The sequence below is a fragment of the Periplaneta americana genome, chromosome 12, assembly GCF_040183065.1.
Source record: "Periplaneta americana isolate PAMFEO1 chromosome 12, P.americana_PAMFEO1_priV1, whole genome shotgun sequence".
In the NCBI taxonomy this organism is placed as follows: domain Eukaryota; kingdom Metazoa; phylum Arthropoda; class Insecta; order Blattodea; family Blattidae; genus Periplaneta; species Periplaneta americana.
In genome coordinates, this window is record NC_091128.1 from 156,892,545 (window position 1) to 156,907,194 (window position 14,650).

Here is a 14,650-nt window from a genome sequence, read left to right on the forward strand (position 1 = left end):
AAAAATATTTGTCTATAAACAGTTTACTTTCATCACGTAGCAATCCAACACAAAGCATCTATGTAACAGCATTTCCTAGAGTCACCCCTGCTGCTCGTTCGACTCTCCCTGTGTACAGTTTGAACTTTATAAGGAACCCTGCAGGCGTCGTCAAGCACGAAGGCTTATACCCAGATTAGATTGTTTTTCCTCGTATGAATTGCTTGATACCATGATGACAAAAATATGGTTCCATTGCTTCGTCAACTGAATACGAATTTGGAACAATGTCAACCATGTTCTGGAACATTTCATTTAGACGATTGAAGAGGGGCCTAAGTTTGTATATTTTATCATTCTTATCAATTGTGTTATTGTGACTGAAATGAAGGAAATGATGAACTGTTTCAAATTTGTTTCTGGTGGTACAGTTTGCAACTGTAATGTTATGGCTATCAGGACGAATCTCCCAGTACATTCTTCGCAAAGGCAATTAGAGATATCCAGACAAAAGCAAAATGCCAAGGTATTGATACATGTCTTCCATAGATCCTATGATATATGGATAATCTTTCATTACGGCATATTTTACAGTTTCTAGAATTGTGTGAGTAATAAACAGTAATATATATATGTATCCGGCGTGGCTTAGTGGATAAAGCATCAGCACGTAGAGCTGAAAACCCGGGTTCAAATCCCGGCGCCAGGGAGAATTTTTCTCCGTTCCATCACTCTTTCATCATATGATGACGCAGAATATCTGCATGGAAATATCATATGTACTTCGGTACATCAAAATATATATGATATGCGTAATAAATCACTTTGTGATTTAAGACGGCGCCTATACCGTCGGATCCCGGCCAACCAGTCACTCATTCGAGTGCACCTCAACACATGTATGGACTTCGGTCCTGCATTCATAGACATCTATGACGTAGTGCAGAGGGCGGCCACTAGAGGGAACCCAAGAGATGGAGCTTAATCTGAGACGATTCTAAACGGCGTCGGGGTTGTATCCGGCGTGGCTTAGTGGATAAAGCATCAGCACGTAGAGCTGAAAACCTGGGTTCAAATCCCGGCGCCGGAGAGAATTTTTCTCCGTTCCATCACTCTTTCATCAAATAAACAGTAAGCTAAATGCCACCATTGTCTCGAGTAGCCCACTCACTCACCCTGTGCGGAAGGGATAATACGTCAGTATTCCGTAGTATACTCCTTTCACCTCTTTCCAGGGGTTGGAGTTAAAACTCCATTTTTGAATACCTCTGCTCTAGGCTTATAGTTTGTAGGTTTTTTGCCGTCCATTTCACACATGCTCCAAGGAGAACTCATCTAACAGAATATACAGAAAATGATATCATTACTGCTCAGCGTATGATATATCATACCATATTTAGAAACTGAAATTGCTATGCTTCTATACAAAGATACATGTACACCAAATGGCCTGAATTATTCACGAACACCTAACAAGTAATATTAGCACTAGTTTCATAATCCATGATATAATTTATATTGAAAATAGGTACCTTTATTCCAATCAATGTTTTCTTTTCTTTAAGATCCAAACTCGAAACCTCATACCAACAAGAGAAACGATCACAGAACATTCAACAATGTCTGAATCTTAAACCACATCCATGTACTGCTTACATGAAAAAAATTGTTAACTTGAAGTCAAAGGGAAATGAATGAAAAAATATTTCTCACCCCGTATTTTTAATCATACGCTGGGCATTAATGGGTTAAGGATCTGCATAGGTGCCAGCAACATCACTCTCAAATCCAGACCTGGTCCTAGCACGATTCCCTGACAAGCATCTACAGAAGACTGGGCTTCCTCATTGGTGGTTTTATCTTTATGTAAAGTCTATCCTGAAAGTTTCAGCAAACTGAATGTATTCCACTTTTTAATAATTTAAAGGTATTGGTTCTCCAGTCTCTCTCACCTTCCCTTCGGGCTCCATGTCCTGATCATCTTCGTCTCCTGTTTCAAAACAGTCGAACACCGACTTGAGCAGGCCTGCTTTCTCACGTTCATGTAAGCCCTCGTTTTCCGATATCACTTCCTTCACTTTTCCTAACAGTGCAGACAGTTCATCCTGGAAAATAAAGAGAGGAGAAAATCAGAGTGTGACACATCTACACAATTACTTATTCTACTATTAATATCCATCCAGTAATAAATGTATTTCAGCAGACTCATTTTCTGCTTTATTTACCCCAGTGCTATTTGTATGCAGTATGCAAGCAGAGTTGGACAATCTGAGGGAAAGAAATAAATGGCAATTCTATAGTAATAATTTAATAAAAGTACTTTCAAAGGATTTTCAGATTTATTTATTTCATACAGTGTCCACTTCAACGTGAAGAAAAAAAAAAACCTGATTTTTCCCCGACTTTCCCTGATCAAAATTTTAGGTTTTCCTGACTAACCAGTGACCTGAATGAAGAATATCAAGTTCTCTGCTATGGACGATTTTTTTCCAGAAAAAAAAAAGCGAAAAAATCCAGCCTCTATCATCCTCAAAGTTGGCATAGCTCTCTCCACTTCCTGGCTTTCATTTTTCTTTTTAATTTTTTATATTTATTTTACAAACTTCATGCAAACTACAAAACAATTTTTAATTAAAAACCAACACAGCAAAAACTGAATGGTTGCTAAGAATAACACTGTAAAGCTGCATCCAAACAGTTCAATTTTTCATCCGCATATGCATGCAATGTGGGAAGAATATTGCAAGAATCAAGTTTAAAACGCACATTCAATTAGGATGCATGAAGATTTTGTGTCTACATGGTGTGCTGTTTTGAATATCATTTTCACTATGTATATATGTTAATTATTATTAAATATCAATATTGCATGTATTGCTTGAGTAAAGTTGAAAGAAAGTTGAACAGTATAGATGCATCTTCAGTAACTTTTTTTGAGGAAAGTATTAAAACATGACAGAAAACAAGTGATGCTATGTCACCCCAAAAGTTTTGACTCTTATTTTAGGAGTATTCATTACTGTAGAGATTAGAAATAAGATAATCGGAAATATTGTTTTGTTTCTCAAATTTTAACAATGAAAACCTGAAACAAATTAAAAGATATTGCGTAACTGAAAGCAGAAGTAAAAGTGCATTCATACAGTCAATGTGAGCATATGAATTCATTTGCGATGCACACCTGAAAAAATGCTACTAAGACCCGGGTTACGGCAAGTTAGAGCACAAAATTTTCCACTCAAGTTTCATCAGTGGAGAAATTTCCCTCACTTTTAAAATATTAGAATGATATCCATGACTTTCCATGATCAAATTTAACTTCCCTGACTTTCCAGAATGTGAACACCCGAAATTGAGGATAAAATTATTCCAACTGGAATAATTTTATTATTATGGAATTGAATATTTCAATTAATGAGATAACCTATACAGTAAAAATAAACTATAATAAAAAAATGTAATCAACAACATATACAAAAACAATCAATTAATTTTAGCATGAAAGATAAAATAAATAAAAAAAAAACAAGGTAACAGGGGATTCATAGGATCTCTATAATTTCTTCAAACGTTTAGTCTCTTGATTGACTGTTATTGTGATATTTAGACTTTTAACGAATTGGTTCTTATTTATAAGGACTGTGGACATGATTCAATGCAATTCCAGCCCCGTACCCTGCAGTATTGAGACTCCTTCTCCAGCTGCTCGATGTACTCTTCCTGTCGCTCGATGAATGCCATGAGCTCGGGTGGAGGCAGGGGCCCCTCAGTTTTCACCGACGTCTCTGGCACTTCTGCTGCCCCTGCACCACTCCCCATCGCTGCAGATGGCAAGTTCTGTGAGCTGTGAGCGTGCGGTAGCTTTGTGGATGTGTCTGCATAGAGAGCGCGCTTTGATCCATATAACGGAGTCCGATATGGGTGCAAGAAATGCTGGTGTTGGTGCTGGTGCTGATGACGAGATCGCTCACTCAACGCCACGGACTCTATCTCATCCCCACTGTCATCAGCTCTGTGCATCTGTACAGAAGCATAAATACTGTAGTTGTACACCATTAAATGTTCCTTCCAATTCAGTACTTTTCAAGGAAATTTGTCAAATATTAAACAACATTGAAAAAAGATTTATCAAAGACTGTTTCATATTCCTAAAGATTTGACAAGATTTTAAAACATGTTCAAGTTCACTGTAACCTATGTAGGCCCACCTAACAAATATTACAATATAAATATGTAAGTCCTTTGGAGAATAACTAGGCTATACAAAGCAATCTTAATTTCTATTACTTATGGGAGGGGATGGGTGAAAATTTGGTAATTTTGGTAAAAAAATCTTTTTTTTTTTTTTTTTTTTTTTTTTTTTTTTTTTTTTTTTTTTTTTTTGTAGAAAATGAAGCTGTAATGCATACTTTACATTTTGACGAAGTTTAAAATGTACGCAAACTTTTAAACTCTTTTTTTTTTTTTTTTTTTTTTGCTCACATTTGTGTATTCACATTGCTAGGATTCCACAAATTTTATGCTAGGAAGCTGAAATTTTTACTGCATCTTCTTTAAAGTATACTTAACAAAGTTATGTTGGTATTTTCTAAAATAATAATAATAATAATAATAATAATAATAATAATAAAATGAAATACCATAAAAATTTTAACCAAAAATGAAATGTTTCCTATAAATTTTATATTTTTTAATATTAATAGGTTTGATTTTTTCCCCGTTTTTAAAAGGTAATAGGCCTACTGAAAATGCGATAGCATAAACACTTTCTAAAGAGATCAACAAACATACTTAAGATTTGGGACAAATGAATAATTTTGAAAATATTTTGTCTTTTATTCCCTCATTAATATGTAACAATAAAATATGTAAATACATAAATTCCGGGCTCTAGTGATATACCATTTTTAAAGAGGAAAAATCAAAGAATTGTAAAAATAAAAAAAATATAATATTGTGACGGCCATGTGAGATTCGATCTCACGACCGACGGAGGAAGGGCTAAGTCGGCCGTGTTTGGGCGGGTTGCGCGCGCATCTGCTTCCTGGGGCATGTGTTATAGCGGAGCAGAGAGAGGAGAGAGAGAGAGTGACCGCGGCAGAGATGGGAGATACCCAGATTATTCGAGGATGCCATTCTGACCGCGAACTTTCTCGTAACTATGGTTTGGTTATATAAAAGAGAAGACGCAAGTGAAAGTCAGTCAGTCAGTCAGTAAGCCAGTGTTGTTACAGTCAGTGAACAGAGCAAGCCAGCGAGTCTTGTGTACCGGAGTTCGACTTGAGTGTGCGTCCGCAACTGTGTCAGCATCCGAAGGCCTGAGTTCGAGTGCAGTGGACCGCAGTTCGAGGGACCTGAGTTCGAGTATAGTGGACTGTCTCTGAAGGTCTATGGTTCGAGATACTGTGAACTTGAGTGACTGAGCTAGAAGAACTGTGAACTGAGAACTAACAGTTCTGATTTGTAAATAGTGCTTTGTGAACATTAGTTAAAATTAACAGTTAATTGTTGTTCTCAATATTCCAAGTAAATTGTCATTGTCGTCTGTGCAGTGCAATAACGAATACTGTGTTGCTGTGTGGAGAGCAAATCCCATTGTTGACGGGAGTGGAATTAAATTGTAGAAAGTGATGAGTTATTATTGTTAAGAATAAAATTACATTGTTGTCGAGTTGAAATAAATTTACAATATATAGGGTGTTTCCGAAGTGGTGTTAGAAACTTTCAGGGATGATGGCGAAGGGCACATGTATCAATTTGAGATCAGGAACCATGGTCCGGAAATGACCGAGTCGAAAGTTACAAGCAAAAATAGTTGTGTGGAAATGAAATAATTTTATTCCTCTGTACACCTTATTTATGTGTATTTATCTGTACATCTTACACATACTGTATTCATCTGACGTTGTTTACGTTGTCTACTTACAGTATTCCATTCAGTGCGCTGTCTGAGGGATGGGGACAGGAAACTACACTAAAGCAATGCAGATAGCGTAATGTGTAACGGACATGGTCGGTCCTGATATGCACGTCTGTAGACAGCAGTGTATGTGTACAAGTTGCAGTGTCCAGTTGATCAGTCCTAGTGAAATGGAGGAGTACACGAGAGCGGAATAAGCAGACCTGATTTTAGAATATGGATGAGCCAATGGGAACAGTAAACAAGCTCACAGATTGTATCGGGACAAGTACCCACGTAGGAGACATCCAGCCCAACCATCTTTCCACGACTGTTCCAAAAGTTAAGGGAAGAAGGGCATGTGTTGCCAAATTACAATTCCATTTCCACACAACTATTTTTGCTTATAACTTCCGACTCAGTCATTTCCGGACCATGGTTCCTATCTCAAATTGATACATGTGCCCTTCGCCATCATCCCTGAAAGTTTGTAACACCACCTCGGAAACACCCTGTATAATTTCCCGCTCAAAATCCGTGAATTTATGAAGAATGAGCATTAAAATTGAAACTTGTATACCTCTTCTCATAAAATTGAAAAATTAACATGCATAAAATTTTAGTGTAATCATATATGATATACCATTTTAAAGAGGGAAAACAAAACAATATTATATTGGAAAAGGGGAAATAAATAAAATTTAAAAAAATATAGAATATAAAATAAAAAATTTTTATCCGAAATCAAATTCTGTTTCCCCTTAAGTTAAGCAAATTTAATATTAATTACCCACTTCTGAAGCAATATCAGCAGAGAAAGTTAAAATTTTGTTGCTCCTTCCCATCTGATTACACCATATCGGATGACAGATTGAACCAAACCTACACTAATATTAATCACAGAATATTTGCAGGGATGTAATAACAAACTCATAAATTTTACAAAGTCTGTTACATAAATAAACCACTTTAAGTAACTGACGTTTGGTAATACTATTACCAGATGCATGCTTCAAACTAAGGCCTGACTATCACGGGATGTAAGGGCACTCCCTCGTTAGAAAGCTCTGATGTTGAGATTGACCACATAACTGCCTCACCATTGCAGAGGAGAGTGTTTCTATACGTTGGCAAATGTTACCGCAATGTTGCAATTTCTTCTAGAAACAAAGTCGATTTCCCAATAAATAAAAAGAAATAATGCAAACTGGCAGAGGAAAATTTTACTCTGTGAAAAAAAGTTCCTGTCACTGAACATCTCCCACCCTGTATAATGACGAAGTAGAACCAGTGTCAAAAATTACCAGAGAGCTTTTAGCAGGAGACGAGTGTGGGGAGTATGACTCTGCCAGCAAGTATCTGAGCCGTGCGACTGCCTCTCTATAGGCAATGTCAGTGTAGTCCGGGGTTCTCTTCTTGAGAGTGTCCATCTTGTGGGCGCCAGTGGACTTTCTGGAAGCAGAAACAGAATTTATATCTCTGTACTAACTGATATGGGAGACCGGAGGGAAAAAGACCTTTGGGGAGGCCGAGACGTAGATGGGAGGATAATATTAAAATGGATTTGAGGGAGGTGGGATATGATGATGAGACTGGATTAATCTTGCACAGATAGGGATCAATGGCGGGCTTATGTGAGGATGGCAATGAACTTCCGGGTTCCTTAAAAGCCATTTGTAAGTAAGTAAGTACTAACTGATATGAAGAATTTATAAACAGTTATGACAAACACACAACAAAGTTAAATGTAATATATATAGCTTACTAACAAAACATCACCTTCAATTAATAATACACCTGTGATATACTGCATTTTCTTCAACTAGTTATGTCACATATTATAATAACCAGTGCTATGTGCGTTGCCATGGAGTACCAGCACATTTTTTTCAGACAGATACAAAAAAGTTAGGAAAAAACAGGGAATTTCAAATTTCGGTTAAACGAGCGTTGAGCGACTTCCGCCGATTTTGGAATTGACAGCGACGCACTTAGGTTAGGTTAGGTTAGTTTAGGCTTTTATTATCCCGTCAAGATGAAGGTGAAAGCGATTGAGTGTGATTTTTTGTTTTCTATGTTGGCAGTTCAAGTGCGTCGGTGTCTATTCCAAAATCGGCAGAAGTCGCTCAACGCTCGTTTCACCCAAATTTCTAGTAAGGTAATTGGAATATACTATGTATGAGTAATTGCAGAAAATAGCTTTTGCTCATTCCACCTGATAAACACAACACAGATTATAAATAATTCACAAAGTAAATTTTTCACTCAGTGTTTGATACTGGTAATGTTTTGACACTTCAACTTCTAGAGAAGAAAGCACTGTTGATATGATGATGACGATGATTATTATTATTATTATTATTATTATTATTATTATTATTATTAATGTATGGATAGTAAAATGTTCAAGTTCTATATGTATATACAGAGTGTTCCAGCAATAAGGACTGATTTACTCATCGGCCACTAGGCGGTGGCGGTGGTTGAGCAACTTCCAGATGGCCAGCTCCCCCTCTCTCAGCATTCAATACCTCACCTAACATTTCAATGACTAGTCAGTCTGAGATTGGAATACGTAGAGAGGAGTCATGCATATGTTCTGAAAACTTATTATAGTCTACAAAAAAAATCGTGTGGCAAAACAAGGCGAAAATTTAGAAATCATTTTCCAGGCTGCCCAGTTCCGACCAGGAGGACAATAAAACAAGTAGTGGAAAAGTTTATTGAAGCAGGTTGTGTAATTAGATTAGATTTTTATTTATAAGGAACACTAAAATCCTCACACAATTGAACAAATGAAAGATAACATTCGTGACGCATTTAGACAAATCAGTGCAGTGGAACTCATGAATGTGGACGATGGTTTTTATGGCGATATGAACTCTATACAGCTCAAAATGGTCAACACTTCCAGCAGCTACTGTCATGAGGGTGAGTACAAAATCCTGTAAATAATATAACATATAATAATTAATGTTAAATATAACATTTTATGTTTAGTAACTATGCATGCAAGTTTTAATTCTGTGAAGTGCCGTGAGTTTAAGGGTCCGGTTGCTGACAGTCTCACAAGCATGTGTTGCCCAGCGGCCGAAGAATAAACTGGTACTTATCGCTGTAACACTCTGTATATTTAATGAGTAACAACAAAACTAATAATTCTCATATCGTTAACTACTGTAAGAACTACTGCAAAACTTTATCTAAATCATCAAAGAAGCAAAAAATATTGCATCTGAATAGAAAAATATAAAATTCGACAATAAAATAAAAATTATTTGGATTAGGTAGGCTACTATTAAAAATGAAACTAGTCGATATTGCCTACAAATATAACGGAAATATATTCTGTAGCCTATATTTATTAGTAGGCTATTATTACTACTATTATTATTATTATTATTATTATTATTATTAAAATGATCATAAACACAGAATCCAAATTCTGTTGCAAATTTCTTTACAACTTTCTATAAATATCATCGTAACTTAATATTAAAGATTCTGCAGAATATGCTGTAATTTATTTAATAGATACCGGTATATTTAATATTGAATATCCAAGTTTCAAATATATTTCCGATTATTATTTTAACCACTAATCCTCTACAAATTAATAAAAAAAATTTTTTAAATTTGTATTGGATTTATAGTTTGGGTTTGAAGATATTTAACACTTTTTAATCTGTAATTTATTCACTCTCAATTTTATTTTTGTTTGTATTGGAATTCCCTCCTGAGCAAGAGTCTTACTCATTCAATAGTAGGCTAGTTTATATTATATTTATATTATATTAACTTGTATTCATTTGAAATTTACTAGCAATAAAATAAATAAATAAATACTAGCAGAAATTAGCCTATGTATATCATAAAACACATCTAAAAACAAAAAAATTCCTCTGTGTATGATGAAATACCAAGTGAACTTCTAAACGTCTCTTCTGAAATAATTTATACTCCTTTAAGCTATTTATGTACGCAGTACTTTATGAATGCAATATGGATGGCATTTTCTCAGAAAGACTCAACAGAAGCGCAAAAAGGGAAATAAATCTACCGTTGCTACTTATAAATACCTATCATTATTAACATTTTCAAAAATGTTTGGGACAGTTATATATATATATCACTGTTTGGAATCCAAAAATGTATTAGTTTAGAGCAGCCTGGATTTAAAAACTCGACAGGGAATACTGCCTTTAGTTAGTGAATGAAGTACCAGTACTGAATTCTTTGAATTCAGAAATTATACGTTGGAGGGTTATTTCGTGATTTAGCAAAAGCATATGACTATGTAGATCACAATATGTTGGTAAAAATATTAAAGTTTTATAATATTAATGATGACACCTTACGTTGGTTTAGCCTACATCTTATTTATCAAATAAAAAATAAAAAGTGGAAATAAAGGTTAATCAAATTGATTACACTTAATAGTACTCCGTTTTCCTAAAAGGTGAAATATAGAAATCTTGACCTTACTTTGTCAGTAGGCCTACATTCTTTCCCTCATTATGTTTTGTTAAAAATCATTTAGGCCTAATATTTACTCATCAGAACATTAAATTTTCATAATACAAGACACGCATTTAATCATATCTCCATCTACTCTCTGTTAGTCTTAAAAAAAAGAGTTAATTATTCATATACCGTATTACAGTCGTCAATGCATTGCCTAATTATTTTAAAGCCAATTTAGAATAGAATTAACAAAATGTCTCTATATTCATTCTTTCTAACCAATTGATGAATTACATTTTAAACGGAACTAAAATATGCACAGTATGTATTACATATGCTTGTATAATTTATTTTGGACTTCCCCCCCCCCCCCAAAGCTGCAATGCTAATATAAGATTCTAAATGAAACTTACTCAAAAACACTATTTTTTAATATTTCTCTATAGTACGATTAATATTAATATGCAACGGACGGACAACCAAGAGAGATTAGTGTCATGTAAACTACATTTTCCACTAAACTTATCGTAATGGCATCATAGTGTCCTGCAATCACGAAATGTCGAATAAACTTATTCAGCAAATAAGTTAGATAATATGAATTCAGGCAGAAATTCAATGACAACACTCGTTTCATTATGTTGCGGCATAATTCTGATAAACTATGCTGTATTATGCATTTTATAGACAACATTCTTAAAAATGTAGCCTACAATTTCTTGTGAGTACATAAATACCAAAATAATTTACATTAGCTAGCAAACCTTTCGATTGCGAACAATCGGGCTCCCTTTCGGCTACGCTACAGTAACTCCTCTTCAGATTCATTTAAATACCAAGTGTCTCTTCTCAGGATTAAGGAAATATTTCACGCCTGAATACATAACGAAATCAGAAATCCCAAAATATTCTACTAACCCGCCATTACAAAACAATTGAACATATGATTGTAATTTTCAAATAGTAGCCATCAATGCTGCCAATCTATCAACTCAACTAACCATAATTGACACAGAAATTAGCAGGTTAACTTTCTAATGAATATAAATAGGAATGTTTCTTCAAATTCATCTACTGTAAAATTATAAATGTCTAATATTGGTCTTCAAGTTACTAGAAATTCTACTATTACAATCACTGACTGCAGCAACAGGCAACACTGGACAGTCGCCACGGTAACGTGTTTGTTATTGAAAAAAAAAAAACGTTCACGGTTGCCATGGTAACGGTATTGGCGGGAGGGAGGGGGAGAGGGAGGGAGAGAACCTCTCAGGAGAGAACTTATTACATAACCTCTCAAAAACACTTCCTTCACTATAAACATGGTTCTCTTTTTTTTAGTAGATTACGTAGCCTATTTCCCCGCACCCAGTATGGTCACCCGTTCCAGCATCCGCGGTTAAACAAAAGACATGATAGAATTGAAAATGCTGCGTGTAGCAACACTATGAGCAACAGCCGAATACTAATGTTATTAGGCCTAGTCAAGAGGCCTAGTAGCTAAGCCACGAACCAATGTAACTAGGAATACTACGCCCAATGACCTCCCCTCCTTACAGGTACGAGGGCGCTGAAGTAGCGTGTATATTTCAATACGGCCAATGTTTACTTGATATAGGCAATTGACATTTTATTGTACTTATTACATGTTTCAGAGGACATAATGTTTTTTTGTATATATACAGCAGGTATGCACTGTTCATCGCTGTGGAATTAACAGAATGCTTGACTATGAAACGAACGTGTCATTGTCATCATCACCATATTCACAGGCAACTAAATAAATAAATAAATAAATAAATAAATAAATAAATAAATAAATAAATAAATAAATAAATAAATAAATAAATAAGAGACTGGATTATTGGGAAATAAATAAGTACCGTAGTTAAATAAATAAGTAAGCAAATAAGTAAACAAATAAATAAATAAGAAAGTAAATTATTAAGAAAACAAATAGTCTATGTAAGAGAAGAAATAAGTAGTCAATGAAATAAGTACGCAAATAAATAAGAAAGTAAATACATAAGTAAATAAATATATAAATAAATAAGTAAACAAATAAGTAAATAGATAAGTAAAGAAATAATTAAGAAAATAAGTAGATAAATAAGTAAGTAAATGAATAAGTAAGAAAATAAGTAAATAAGTTTTTTTTTTTATTATTAAAGGCGGATGCTTGACCGTTCGTCATTCACCCATATAAAGCCAGTTGTGTATAGTCCAGATGCAAGCAAGCTACTGGAAACTGTAGACGATCATATCAGTTTTAGAAACGTCAGACAGCTTAATAAAACAAAAGAATGAAACTAATAATCTCCGTTCAAGAGCAACAAAACCGATATGTTAGTCTATTGAACTTCATTATATATATTATAATTTGTTTTCATCAATTTTTGAACATGAGAAAGTCATTATCTCACTAAAATAAAATACTGTAAAATAAAATAAAATAAACTTTGTACTTGAATAAATTGCAATACGTCTGTTCCAAAATATTTTTCTTATTTAACAGCAGTTTGTAATGACATTATTTGTGCTTGCTTATTTATTTGAAGTGGATAGACACTAGATACATACTTTCTTACTTAGTTACTTATCTACTTATTCGTTTATTTATTCATTTAAGTATTTATTTATTTATTCACTTATGTATTTAGTTACCTATTTATTTATTTACTTATTTACTTAAGTATTTATTTATTTACTTATGTATTTATTTATTCATTCACTTATGTATTTAGTTACCTATTTATTTATTTACTTATATATTTATTTATTTGTTTATTTATTCACTTATGTATTTAGTTACGTATTTATTTGTTTACTTATGTATTTATTTATTTATTCACTTATGTATTTAGTTACCTATTTATTTATTTACTTATGTATTAATTTATTCACTTATGTATTTAGTTACCTATTTATTTATTTACTTAAGTAAAAGCAACAAAGGGTAAAGGAGTGATTCTTAACAAAGAGTTCCCCCCAGCAAACAGCTGGATAAGAAATCACAAAGGTCTAACCCTCTCGGAATGGATAGACGCCCTTAAAATGGTAGGCTATGTCGCTCCGGTCCGAGCTGTACAGGGTAGAAGTCGGGATGGTACCCGCTGTAGACGCTGTCTCAGCGAGATTGAAACTCTTCCTCATATCCTTGGCTTCTGCCCCTATAGTGAGGCCCTTCGTAACATCCGTCACCATGCTGTCCGTTCTATGCTGGCCGAGGTACTGAAGGAGGAGGGTTTACAGTCCATCAAGGGGTGCAGGGACTAGCCACACAAGGAAGTGTTCGGCGAATTGATATCATTGCCATTAAGATCAACTCGGCATACATTCTCGATCCCACCATCAGATTTGAGACACATGCAGATCAACCGCATGAGGTGGACAGTGAAAAGAAACGGATCTATGAACCAACAATCCCGTTCTATAAAGATAAATATAGCCTGTCGCACATTGATGTAATAGGTCTGATGGTGGGAGCACGAGGTACCATACCCTCCTTCTTTGTCAACAAATGTAAAAACCTGGGCCTAACACACAGCATTGTGAAAGAAATAGCCATTAGTACCCTCAAAGGATCGGTTCAGATATTGAGAAATCATTTGTGTGGGAGTGAAAATGGAAATTTCAAGTTATCTTAACCGATGGCTGTTGATTAGTTTAGATATCAATTCCAGTAAATCCGTACTATTATTTTTCTCGCGGTATATGGCATTCAAATCATTCTAACCTATCTTATGATATTTTTTCCCCCTTTCTTAACTGTAAATGAGCACAAACGCTACTTAGGTATAAATTGTTCTGACATTTTGTATATTCGATTCCCTAACCGTTTCAAATGTATATCATTTTACCTTTTAGGTTTGTTTCCAAATTATATGTAATACGCTTTGTCAAATCTGGCAACCTTTTCATAAGGGAAGCTAAATGTATATATTTATATATTATTTACTTACGTATTTATTTATTCATTTAAGTATTTATTTATTCACTTATATATTTAGTTACATATTTATTTATTTACTTATTTATTTACTTAAGTATTTATTTACTTATGTATTTATTCACTTATGTATTTAGTTACCTATTTATTTATTTACTTATTTATTTATTTACTTATTTACTTACTTATGTATTTATTTATTTATTCACTTATGTATTTATTTATTTATTTATTCACTTATATATTTAGTTATCTATTTATTTACTTAAGTATTTATTTATTTACTTATGTATTTATTTATTCATTTAAGTATTTATTTATTTATCTATTTATTCACTTATGTATTTAGTTACCTATTT

The 14,650-nt window shown here is 34.0% G+C and overlaps 1 protein-coding gene across 3 annotated transcripts in view; it reads right to left on the reverse strand.

The window, feature by feature from the left end:
- The window catches only part of LOC138711039 (serologically defined colon cancer antigen 8 homolog), a 105,096-nt gene extending 93,819 nt beyond the window's left edge, over positions 1 to 11,277 (reverse strand). For all 3 annotated transcript variants that reach the window (XM_069842331.1, XM_069842332.1, XM_069842330.1), the window contains exons 1-4: positions 11,107 to 11,277; positions 7,183 to 7,330; positions 3,655 to 3,999; positions 1,932 to 2,084 (exon numbers count right to left, since the gene is read on the reverse strand). In XM_069842331.1, the coding sequence (XP_069698432.1) occupies positions 1,932 to 2,084; positions 3,655 to 3,999; positions 7,183 to 7,308 (624 nt within the window). In that variant the 5' untranslated portion in view covers positions 7,309 to 7,330; positions 11,107 to 11,277. The remainder of the gene's footprint in view (positions 1 to 1,931; positions 2,085 to 3,654; positions 4,000 to 7,182; positions 7,331 to 11,106) is intronic.
- Between the last annotated feature and the right edge of the window lie 3,373 nt (positions 11,278 to 14,650).